Raw genomic sequence first — 12,697 nt, 5'->3', positions numbered from 1 at the left:
TGCATGATCAATAAAATTAAGTGCACCTCTTTTTCATAAGAAAGTTATTTATTTATTTTTAATCTGTTCAAGAAGCAATTATTCTTAAAATAGAGTGATTTCTCATTCTCAGTTCTCTGTTGTTTTCCTAACAGGGACAGGCAAACAGCTCGTAGGTTTCAGGTGTGTTATTGTGATGTGCTCTGACATGTCGCCTGTGTTCACCTGCCCACAGGCACTAAAGGTCAGACGTGTGCTGCAGTTCTGCTACCGTGTCATTGCAATTAAAGTGACCCTGAGAGTGTGCAGAAGTAACACTCTGCAGAACAAAAATACTTTATTTAGGTCAAAGGCTGCTGTAAATCAGACTCTGGAGGCTGCATTAAGATGACAAAATAATAGTGAAGAAACACAGAAAGAACTGGTTCCGAGTGCATATTTAGTTTAAATTAGAATCCAGAAAAAAAAAAAATAAATAAATTAAAAAAAATCAAGATTTTATCAGCTTACGAGGAATACAAGACTAGAAGAATACAAGGGCTATAAATATTCAGGGAGGTAAATGTACAAACTACAATACACCTGGAAAAAAATCAAGAAGAGATCAGTGAACAGTGCTGCCTCAAATGCACCTGGGAAACTCAAACCTCTGAGTCAGGCATTCACTGTTTAAGACAAAAAAAATAAATAAAAAAAAATTCTAAAAAATGACCATCTAACACAATGCTTTTACTGTGCACCTTATTACAGTCCATCCAAAAATTTAAATATTCTTCACCTCACCTTCACCTCACCTCATGCAAGATGTAGATGAGTTTTCTTCATCAGATTTGGATAAATGTAGCTTTCCTTCACTTGCTCATCAATGGATCCCCTGCAGTGAATGGGTGCTGCCAGAATGAGAGTCCAAACAGCTGATAAAAACATCACAATAATCCAAAAGTACTCCACATCAGTCCAGTCAATCAACTGACATCTTTAGAAGCCAAAAGCTACACATTTGTGAGAAACAAATCCGGCATTAAGAACTTTTAGCCTCAGAATGTTGGTTCCGGCCACCACCTCATTCTGATGGCACCCATTCACTGCAGATGAGTGTTTACTCAGGTTACTGTCACTATTACTATTAACACTGTTTCTTTCTAAATCTTTAGCACACACAAGTGGTCCCAAAGAGTTTGTCCTACTGATTGATTGATGATTGAGGAATGATTCTTTAAATCATGCAGCTTGCAAAGGGAGGTTGTACTATTACTTTTCTAAGCAATAGGACTTACGATTTTTTCCTAGGGCCATTACAAGAATATATCGATTGAGTTTTCTGGGAGGTAAGGTGGTGTGCACAAACTATGATTTGACACATCAAGGCAGCAACATACTGTATAAAGCAATAACCAACACCAACATAGATTGTAAATAATATAGTGATATTAAAAAAAAGAAACAAGTTCACTGTCATTTTCATGTGCAGAGGGTGAAATGCAAATCTTTGAAATCTTAAAATCATAGTTACTTCATTGCTATTTCATTACAATTTTCTTGATTGCAGAATACTAGTGAAATCAAGAACACTATGAATTAACACAAATGGAGGTATGGAAATTATGAAGCCACCAAAACATTGGAAAAAAAAAAAAAAAAAAAAAAAATAAAAAAATAATAATAATAATAATAATAATAATAATAATAATAATAATAATAATTCTTAAAATTCTAGCTCTAGTTATGGACAATTGTAAATATTTGTGAACAAATGAATAAACGAATGCATACATAGATGCATACATAAATGCAAAAGTCCCGGTTTACGTATGTAACCATGTTTCACAGAGGGCATGAGATGCTGTGTCAGAAAATGCTTTGGGAACACCCAAAAGCATGCTCTGAATGACATGTGAAATCAGTCCAACGGAATGGTGAAACATCACGGGCAGGGTGACGTAGAGACCAGAGTGCTTAAAAGTGCATCCAAAACAAGCAATGCTAGCTTCTGATGAGCTGAAGCAAGACGCTCACAGGCACGCATGAAGTATGGCAGTATGCAGCGTCTCGTTCCCTTGGGGAACCATGGTTACATACTTAACCTGTGACGTTCCTCTTCGGGAACTCACACCGCATTGGAAAACGCTTTGGGAATGAGAATGCCCATGTTCACACACTGACAAATGCCTGTCTAGTGTGAAATCATGGTGAACACAGCTAAGACAGATGCACCAGAGAGTCTGGCCCACTTCTCCTGGCCCAACAGAATGAAAGAATCATGAATAGTACCAACTGCTTCAAATGTGATCCCCGCGATCCAAGACGCCACCATACCTCAGCAACAGTGGGAGAGGAACCGCAAAGATCACAAACACGGACACATTCCTCGAAGTGAGCACTATGCACATTCAGCTCCCTCGAGAGCTGACTTTATGTGCTCCACTCACAAACAAACAACACAACGACCGCGTTTAGCATGGACAGACAAGAACAAACGGTCTAAATTGATGTCTGTAGCTCACCAACAGTAAATAAGACTGACACATTTCACACACAGCGCTTGCTGAAAACTCAGAAGCTAACTTTGCTTGTTTCAGATGCGCTTTTAAGCTCTCTGGTCTCTACGTCATTCCACCAGTGACTTTTTGCCATTCAATGGACTGATATTCACATGTGATTCATAGAGTGAGCACACGGGGGCATTCCCGAAGCGTTTTCCAACACAGCGTGAGTTCCCAAAGGGAATTCAGAAATGTGTATCCATACTTTTGACCAGATATTTCTCAGAGATTAAGATGTTTTAGGAAAATATCGTTAATGCAGTACTTTTTATGCAAAATAAAACCTCTGAAGGTCTTCTTTTTGAAGCCAACTGGGCAATTCATATTATATGTGAAACAAGACACAGTAAGACCCTCTGGAGTCATAAAAATGGAGATGGAAATGTGCCTCGGCAGGTTTTGAAGTTGTTATGCTGTGATGTTTTTAGCTCTTACCAGTAGCCATATCACCCTGTGGCCCAAGACTGGTTGCCCATTGAAGCTAAGCAGGGTTGAGCCTGGTCAGTACCTGGATGGGAGACCTCCTGAGAAAATTAAATTGCTGCTGGAAGAGGTGTTAGTGAGGCCAGCAGGGGGTGCTCGTCCTGCAGTAGTGTGGGTCCTAACACTATACTGTAAAAAGCTTTGTCCTTCGGATGAGATGTTAAACCAAGGTCCTCACTCTCTGTAGTCATTAAAAATCCCAGGATGTCCTTCGAAAAACCCTGGCATCCTGGCCAGATTTGCCCATTGGCCTCTGACCCTCATGGCCTCCTAACCATCCCCATACACTGATTGGCTTCATCACTCTGTCTCCTCTACACCAATAAGCTGGTGTGTGGTGGGCATTCTGGCGCAATATGGCTGTCGTTGCATCAGGTGGATGCTGCACACTGGTGGTGGTTGAGGAGATTCCCCCCCTTTCATGTAAAGCGCTTTGAGTACACAGAAAAGTGACAGTGAAAGTGCAACTTCAAACTGCACTTAAGTATTAAAAAAGAAGAAGTACAAATCCCTGCAACATAATACCAAAGTACAATAATCCAGGAAAAATTACTCAGGTATTTTACACACCTGGTTTGATGTGATCTATGTCTGTCTTCAGGTGACGGAGACGCGGACGGGTCCACTCGGCTGCAGCACGTATGATAATCTGGACTCTGTCAGTTCTGTTCTTCTTCAGAGTCCTGAGAGCAAACTCCATCTGCAAGGTATGTGACTCATGCATTTCACTCTGGTTTCAATTGGTTGTGTTCACACTGCACCCAATTCAAGTTTGCATTGCCTGACTGTCTGCACCGTTGTTCTGTTACAAGCTCATTTGAGTTAGAAATACCAAAAAAAAAAAATAATAATAATATGAGAATTGAGAATTGATTGTATACCTATACTAGTGACAGATAGGAAGGAATACTGCTCAGTATAGCAAACATGAACATACTGTAATGATTGGTAAGATTCAGAGTGAAATAAGCTTAGATGTCATCTCACCAATTACAGCGGGATGTATGTGTGAACAGAGCTCACAGAATCACAGATGTTTAAGGGTGCTGACAGCTGAGTTTATCACAGAGATTTTTAGGGTGTCTGAGATGAAAGACATGCGACTGCGACCCCCCTAAACCATGTCTAGCAACACCTAGGATTTGCATAAGGGACTTTTTAAATCCATCATCAATCCAGCTGCTTGTGTGTCAAATTAAAAGCAAACAAAACAAGCATAAAAATGTTTTCCTTTCAGCATTTACGTATGAAAAAAAAATATAATTATGTCTTTATAATTCTTGTATATCAGAAAACACTTTTTTTTTTTTTTTTTTGGTTTTACGGTTGTGCACATCTGCTGTATTGACACATGCTTTAGAAGGGAGAAACACAGTTGCACAGTTGGGATGAGATGTGCCTGCATGGAAAATAAATGTGTACGAATCTGTCTGGCTGATAATACTAGAGGTTACAAAAGATGTGCTCACCAGGGATGGGAACTGAAAGAAACATAACCAATTCTGTTCATTAACATTTACAGCAATGACTTTTAAGATTTATTACTTTTAAGAAGTATTTTAGTTATCTTTCTTTTGAATTATATATTGCATTGTGTTGTTAAATTTTTTTTAAATTATAATATATTTATATTTATATATATATATATATTAGTATATAGGGCTGTCAAATGATTAATTGAATTCCAGAATAAAAGTTTTGTTTACATAAGATATGTATGTGTACAGGGTATATTTATTTTGTATATATAAATACACACACATAAATTATATATTTAGAAAATATATTATATGTATATACATTTATATATTTATATTCTTCTTATATATATTATATATATATTTATATATTATATTCTTCTTAAATATATATATGCATGTGTGTGTATTTATATACATAATAAATATACACAGTATTACACAACATATATTATGTAAACACAAACTTTTGTTTGATTTGATGTGATTAATCGGTGTCATTTGACAGCCCTAATATAAAAATATATATAAAAAAAAAATTCTTAAAATTACTAATGGTTTATTTCCATTGTACTTAGTTGGAAATACTAATGTTTATTTTGCATTGTACTTAGAAAAAAAATATGAATCACATTAAATTACATATTCCATTGTGTTGGTATATATATGAGTAATTTGCTCATACAATCAGCAATGACACTGCAATAACATTTATTGTATTTATTTGTTTAGTAGTATTATTTCATTTAATTCAATTCAGGCTGCAAACTCACACACATAAAACATTATGTCTTTTGCTGTGGTGTTGAAGATTCAGCATTGGAGCTACAAACACTGTCAGAGTGTTTTATCACCGAGTTGGGTCTGCATTGGTGGATGAATTCACATGTAAAAACTGACCTCCATTCACCACCCTCATACTCACAGTTAAGCGTATGTGATCAGATTTGAATGAGTCAGTTTTAATGTATATTTTGATATCTAAATTGATACAAGCCCCACACTCGTGTCAAATTACATGTGTCGTGATTCATGGTTTAACTCTGCTAATAGTCTAGTTAGCAGAAACACTCTGCTGTCTATGTATTTTCTCTTTTGGTTAACTTAATTTTTTTGTCATAATATGAAATATGAATGCTTGTTAGAAGTATTGCTAACACATTTGGGGTGTGTAATGAAAGGATTCTGTCGGAGCTGCGAGCAGCTCAACTTTATCCATCTTTTATCTGCCCATCTCATTTTGAATATTCTCTGTGAAAGCTCTCTGTAGGTAATGGGCTTTGATGTTGCATGTCATTACGCTGCATAAAACATCCCGTTGTGATGACAGTATATGTCAGGTCGCAGCGGAGAGCAGTTATCTGTGCCTTCTTGGTCTGGATAAAAGTCTTGCGCTGTTGGTTTGCTATCAGGTTGTTGTCTTTGAGATGTTTGGAGAAGATGGATTTGATGGCTGTTGATGGAAATATCTTCTTCGAGATGAGCAGCTAAAGATAAGCAAACATCTGCTGATGAAACAGTCTCACATACTGCTATCATAAGGTCTGATCCACCTTGCAGCTTATTCTGACCAACAGCCAGAGACCGCAGGAAAATACAAAAGCCCATTTATGCCACATTAGAAAAAAAAAAAAAAAAAGTCATGCCTTTGTAAGAAATAATCTTGAGATAAAAGTCAAAATTGTTCAACCAAGTCATGCCTTTGTAAGTAATAATAATTAGATTAAAAAAGTGCAAATTATGAGATACCAAGTCACAATTATGAGATAAAATGTAAAAACTATGAGATATAAACATTGTGACCTAAACATTATCAGAAATATTAAATACTAAGTCGCAATTGTGAGATAACATTTAAAAACTTTGTGATACAAAAATTATGACATACTCAATCATCAGAAATAGGAAATACTAAGTCACAATTATGAGACAAAATGAGACACAAAGTTGGAAATATGATACAAATATAAGATGATACATAATTAATAATCCTAATTATGAGATAAAAATTATGAAATTATAAATTATTAGTATTAAAATAGAAATTATAAATTATTAGTTGAAATTTTGACCGTTATAATTATGAAAAAAAAAATCACAATATTATGTCATGATTATGAATTTTTATCATTATTGTGACTTTTTATTTCATAATTTCAACTTTTTGTTTCATGATTGTAACTTATTATTATGACGCATTACATCATAATTTTTACTTTTTATCTCTTAATTATTCCATCTGGTCAGTTTTGACTTTTATTTGCACAAATATTACATTTTATCATCATTATATGCCTTTCATATATTTGTATATACAGTATATATACACATTTGATGCCATAGTTTCAACCTTTTATGTCAATTACAACTCTTTAATGTAAAAACATGGAATAAATCAATGGAAAATACTTTATTTCCTTCCATCCATAATAAAACTGCTGGATGATTTGGATGGAACAGAACATATTGTTTAATGTTTTTATTTTATTGCACAGCATCATTTTAATGAGCTCTTGTTAGAAATACACAATAAAACAGCGACACATGACACATCTGCCTAAAATGTCTGAATGATGATATACACAAACCAACACTGCAAAAAGATTGCAAAACCATCCATGTGCTTCCTGTGAAACACTCTCTAAATCACATAAATATAAATTACCTGCTCTACACATTTTTAGAAGGTCAGAATGAACCTTGTTTCCACTTCATATACACACACACACACACACACACATATATATATATATACACACATATATATATATATATATATTTATTATTTTTTTTTTTCATCAGAGACTCTGAGAGAACAGCTGTATAAAATGATTATGAAGCATTTTCTGAGGACACTCAAAATATATTTAATCCCTCAAGCTTTTACTTTCTTGAAAGAGGAACATCATTATTCATTTATGTTTCTGATGTGTGTTCCAGCACTATGCATTTCACCATGACTCGGACCTCTGCAGATTGACACTTTGTCTGTATTCAGAACTATATATATATGCACGTTTCCATACATACACTGGAAATGGAAGGTCAAGTTGAGCGCATTGCATTGTGGGATATAGTGTTTATTTATTTATAATAAAAAAATGCAAAAGAACAAACACTGTCGGTCACTATAAACAGACCCTTGACGTCACAGCTACTGTACTTGTATATCTCTCTCTCCGTCAGCTGAATTATTGAGTGAAGATATGGCACGTGATATACACGGACTGAAATTTAACACACTTACATGAGCGAGAGATGGCCATGATCACAGGATGGCCATGGCATCTGTCATCTCCCATTAGAGTTGTCTCTTGCATCTGCATCTCTTAATGAATTAGGAAAGGTCACTTTGAAGGAATTGTAGTCGCCATTAATAAAATTGCCTTGTGATCCTCTGACTGCAGCCTAGTGCAGGTAATAATCCTGATGGGAATATGGAAGGAGGGGAGGATCAGCCGTTCAAAGAAATCTGTAAACAAGGTGGAGATGAAGAATCACCTGATCACCTGGTCTTAATGACTTCATTTCATAAAGCACCTAAAATGATAAGTCAGTCAATGTATACTTACCTTCAAGAACCACCATAGAGAAAAGTTGATGATTGTGTATTTACTTTTAAGATCTTGAGTCATTTTTGGATGAACAGTTCATTGCATCTTTTGTATTTCAAGAGCAATACTAGTGATACTAGGTAAAAATGATGCAATGGAAGGATTTTATATATTTATTTTCAAAACACAGAAACCCAAATTGAAGTTTGAAATTTACTTTACTTAAACTTATTTAAGTTAATATTAGGGCTGCCCTCGACTAAGTATTTTTCCGGTCTACTCATTTTAAGCATGAGTCAATTAATCGCACGTTTATTAATATACCATTTAAATCATTATAATGAGCCTATAATTGCCTACATTGCCTAAAAAACACTCAAGCGCATACATGAAGCTTGCCACAGCACACTGCAGAAGTAATGATTATGAATAAGTCAGGGAAAAAGAGTAAGGAGGCTGCATTATCATTTTAATAATTTGTTGATAAACTAGTGATATTTTTTGTTTGTTTTCGGTTTAAAAGAAAAGAGCACCTGTATGAATGTTTCATACGGATTACATTATCTGAGAATATTTGTTTTCCATTTGAATTGGTTCATTTTAAAGTAGACATTCCACTCTCTATAGATATATTTTTAACGTCTGTAAGGCAAAGATACACACAGAGATTCTCACTCAAGTTCACAAAGACTGAGACAGCAGAAAATGCATCCTGTTTGCTTTCATTATTTTACAAAAGTGTGTTTTGTTATAATTGTGAGTGCAAACAAATATGCATAGAGTCTTGTATTATGTATTACAGTAAGATGTATTACTCTTATCTGTATGACCAAAAATAGTATTTTAAGGTCAAGTGAGCGCACCGGTGCCTCCGTCTGTCCTGCTGTGAGCGCACTACACAGACACTTGAACAGCACACATTTCTCTAGGTTAACCTTACATTGAGCGGCCATGTAAAGTTGCTGCTACTTACATATTTCAGATGATAAGTCATATTTGAGGTTGTTGAATGATGTTGAGTGTTTGGATGTCCTACGCAATGTATTGTGTAGATTACCACATAGACCATCCATTGATGATCTGCATGACTTTCCCTGTGGATTTTTATTTTATTTTATTTTTTTTGTGGATTATCACATAGACCAGCCATTGATGATCTGCATGACTTTTCCTGTGGATTTTTATTTTTTTTATTTTTTTCTGCGACTAATAAAATCTAAATAATCAATGCTCAACTAAAAATAGCTTTTACTCTAGTTCATTGTTGAAATATAAAAATTTTAATTGTGGCTATAATAATTACTTTTTTTTTTTTCTTGACAGATTTAAATAATTAAATCTTAAATCTTTACTTAAATAATAATAATAGTAATTAAAAAAATAAACTAATAAATAATGAAGAAAACAAGTTATGTAAAAATATAATGAACATGCAATATAGTGAAAAATATTCCTCTATGTAGTTATTTTTCACTTTACTTAAAGCCTTTATATATAATGCATTATAAAGATATTTGTAATGTAATGCATTGTATCTTTTCATAAATAATTGTAACCAAGCTTAAAATGTATTATAATATCTAACGGTTTGTTTGTCATACGATTTAATGCATTATAATTTCTAAAGGTGTTACAATGTATTATAATACATTATAACACAAAGTTTATTGCTATTATTCCGTGGTAAGGGCTACAAATAACATTTTCCCCAGTCACATAAAAGAGCAGCGTGAACATTCTGCTAAACATCTGCTTTTGTGCTATACAGAAGAAAGTAAGTCATGAGAGCTTGTAACGACAGGGTCATTAAAAGCTGACAGATTTTTCACATTTGGCTGAACGAACCTTTTAAAGGGATGTTTTTGAAGGTCTGGAGATGAAGGTCTTTACAGGTCAGTGGAGTTTAGAGGACTCTCTGTCTGTCTCTGCACGTCCTGCCTCAGAATAATGAGCTAGTGGCTATTTTCAAAGTTCAGCATTACAGTATTTCAGGAACTGCCTCTAAGGGTTGAGCTTGAAATTTGACATTTTCCGTTTTGACACTGTCTAGCTATCTGACATCTTTGTCCGTGATTGTAAAGCACATATTTTCGTCGTTTTAATCTGTCACTGTTGTTAATGTATTTGCTCAAACATGCTTCTCTGTTTTTCGAGTAGATTTATGCAACTGCTCCACTAATTGGATTGGATAAGCAGCGATCAGCACTGGAGCGTTTCACAGTTTGCGGTCTGTGTTCACTGCTGTTTTGGAACTATTTCTGTTGCAGCAAAAATCCTCAATATCTGCCCAAATCGTGTCTGAAATGTCACTTTCTCAATATTAGGCCTGGGTATCAGCAACTCCCTAATCACAATACATGCCACAATCCAACACTGTGGCGCATCAAAATTATATCACGATCTAAAACTGCGCCACACTTCTCTTTCACAATTTGAACCACATTTGTCTAGATTAGTGTGCCTCGCCTAGTAAAAACATTTATGTCATACTAAGTACAGTTCAAATCTATTAACATATTAACTGATAGATAACTTGAGATTTACTGAGAACATACTAAGTCAGGGATCTCCAACCCTGCTCCTGGAGAGCTACCATCCTGCAGACTTCAGTTCCAAACCTGCTCCTTCTTCTTCTTCTTCTTTCTTTTTTACCGGCGGTTGGCATCCAACTTAATGGAGCATTACCGCCCCCTCTGTTCCGGAATGTGGACCTGATAATAGGTCTACTCTCTTCTTCTCAATCTCCTACACTCCTTCACAATTATATATACATATATATACATATATATATACACAAACATACAAATACATTATAATATATATTGAAAAAAAAAAAAAAAAAAAAAAAAAAAAAAAAAACATTACCTACATTACCACCATTATAACTTCATTACTTCAAACAATTCCCTACATATTCTTCTTTACCCTATTTTATATACAAATTCTACTTTACCCTACTTTATCCAATCAAATATCCTCCCTCCTTTCCCTGTAACTATCTCAAATCCTACTATATAGCCCTGTCTCCTTCAAAAAAGTCATCAGTACTCTAAACTGCGCCCTACCATTACCACCCAGTAAACTTTTTAGAGTGAGCTCCTGTACTCCCATCTCCCTCAAGTCAATACTCATTTTGCCTCTTTGTTCTAGATATCTCTGACACTCTATTAATACATGCTCTACTGATTCCTCCACTTGACATTCTTCACACAATCCTGTTTGATGCTTGCCCATCAACTTAAGAGTTTTATTTAACAAACAATGACCCAACCTTAACCTTGTTATCACTATTTCTTCTCTTCGGTTTCCACCTGCCAACCTATTTCCTTTGACACTGAAGGAATCTGAATACGATATAACTGTCTCCCCCTCTCCTCTCTATCCCACCTTACCTGCCACATTTTATTTATTTTCTCCCACACTATGCTTTTAACCTCTGTTTTGCTAAGGCTAATTTGCAATTCTACAGTATCTTTCAATAATGCCCTTTTTTGCTAGTTTATCTGCCATCTCATTTCCCTTGATCCCCACATGTGCTGGAAACCCACATAAACTTGACCTGACTGCCCTTACTGACTAAATTTGTGCTTAGCTGAAGTACTTCATACAAAATATCTTGTCTACTTTTTGATATAAACGATCTTAAACTTCCTAGAACTGAAGACGAGTCCGAGCATATCAACGCATTTACCTGTCCCATCGGTTTTTTTCCAGCCACCGCAATGCATCCAATACTGCCAACATTTCTACAGTGTAAACCCCTAACTTATCCGATGTTCTTCTACTAATTCCAATTTGTTGACCTGGTATTGCTACTCCAAATCCTGTAACTTCTGTCTCTGGATTCTTTGCACCATCTGTATAAATCTGAATAAAGTTACCATATTCTTCTCCTACTCGATTCTTAAATACACTCACTACATTAATTTCCTCCCTCGCTTTCCTTTTTTTCCTCTAGAACAAACCAGTCTACCTCTGGCCATATCATCTTCCATGGAGCTAATGCTGGGAAAACTACTGTAGGAGTTAATCTCACATTAATTATATCTAAATCTTCAGCTATTTTATTTCCAATCCTCCCAAAGTTTTCCCTTACATTTCGACCATTCTACCAGCACTCCTTCAATAATGCTTTTGTGGGATGGTTGTCATTATGCCCTTTCAGACTAACCCAATAATTTGCCATCAAATGTACCCTTCTTAACTCCAACGGCATTTCACCCACTTCTACTTGTAAGGCTGGGGCTGATGATGTTTTGAAAAGCTCCGCAACATACTCTCAGTGCTTGGGTCTGTACCACCTCCAATCTCTTGTTCAGGGATTTGGCCGCTGCTCCCACCACTACTACTACCATAATCCAATACTGATCTTATTAGCGCCACATATATACTTTTAAGAGAAGAGCAACTAGCTCCCCATTCTTTCCTGTTTAAACATCTCATCACGTTTACTACTTCCCTTCTTGCACTTTCCCCTCCACTCTCCTAATGTGCTCTGCGAATGTTTAATCTTGAGTCTAATGTCACCCCCAAAAAATTTAAATGAGCTTAACCGTTCTATCTCTCTACCATATAACCTTAACTTCTTGTCTTCTTGGATTCTTTTCCTGGTGAAAAAAAAGACTGTTTTTGTCTTATCTACTGAAAATCTAAATCCCCC

The 12,697-nt window shown here is 35.4% G+C and overlaps 1 protein-coding gene across 1 annotated transcript in view; it reads left to right on the top strand.

Moving 5' to 3' along the window:
- brinp1 (bone morphogenetic protein/retinoic acid inducible neural-specific 1) overlaps positions 1 to 12,697 on the top strand; it is a 161,346-nt gene that overhangs the window by 102,073 nt on the left and 46,576 nt on the right. Inside the window, exon 5 of the mRNA XM_042723074.1 lies at positions 3,607 to 3,712. Within this exon, the coding sequence (XP_042579008.1) occupies positions 3,607 to 3,712 (106 nt within the window). The remainder of the gene's footprint in view (positions 1 to 3,606; positions 3,713 to 12,697) is intronic.

Source organism: Cyprinus carpio, chromosome B5, assembly GCF_018340385.1.
Source record: "Cyprinus carpio isolate SPL01 chromosome B5, ASM1834038v1, whole genome shotgun sequence".
NCBI classification, from domain to species: Eukaryota; Metazoa; Chordata; class Actinopteri; order Cypriniformes; family Cyprinidae; genus Cyprinus; species Cyprinus carpio.
The sequence above is the reverse complement of the archived record's forward strand: the minus strand, read 5'-3'. Positions and strand labels throughout refer to the sequence as shown.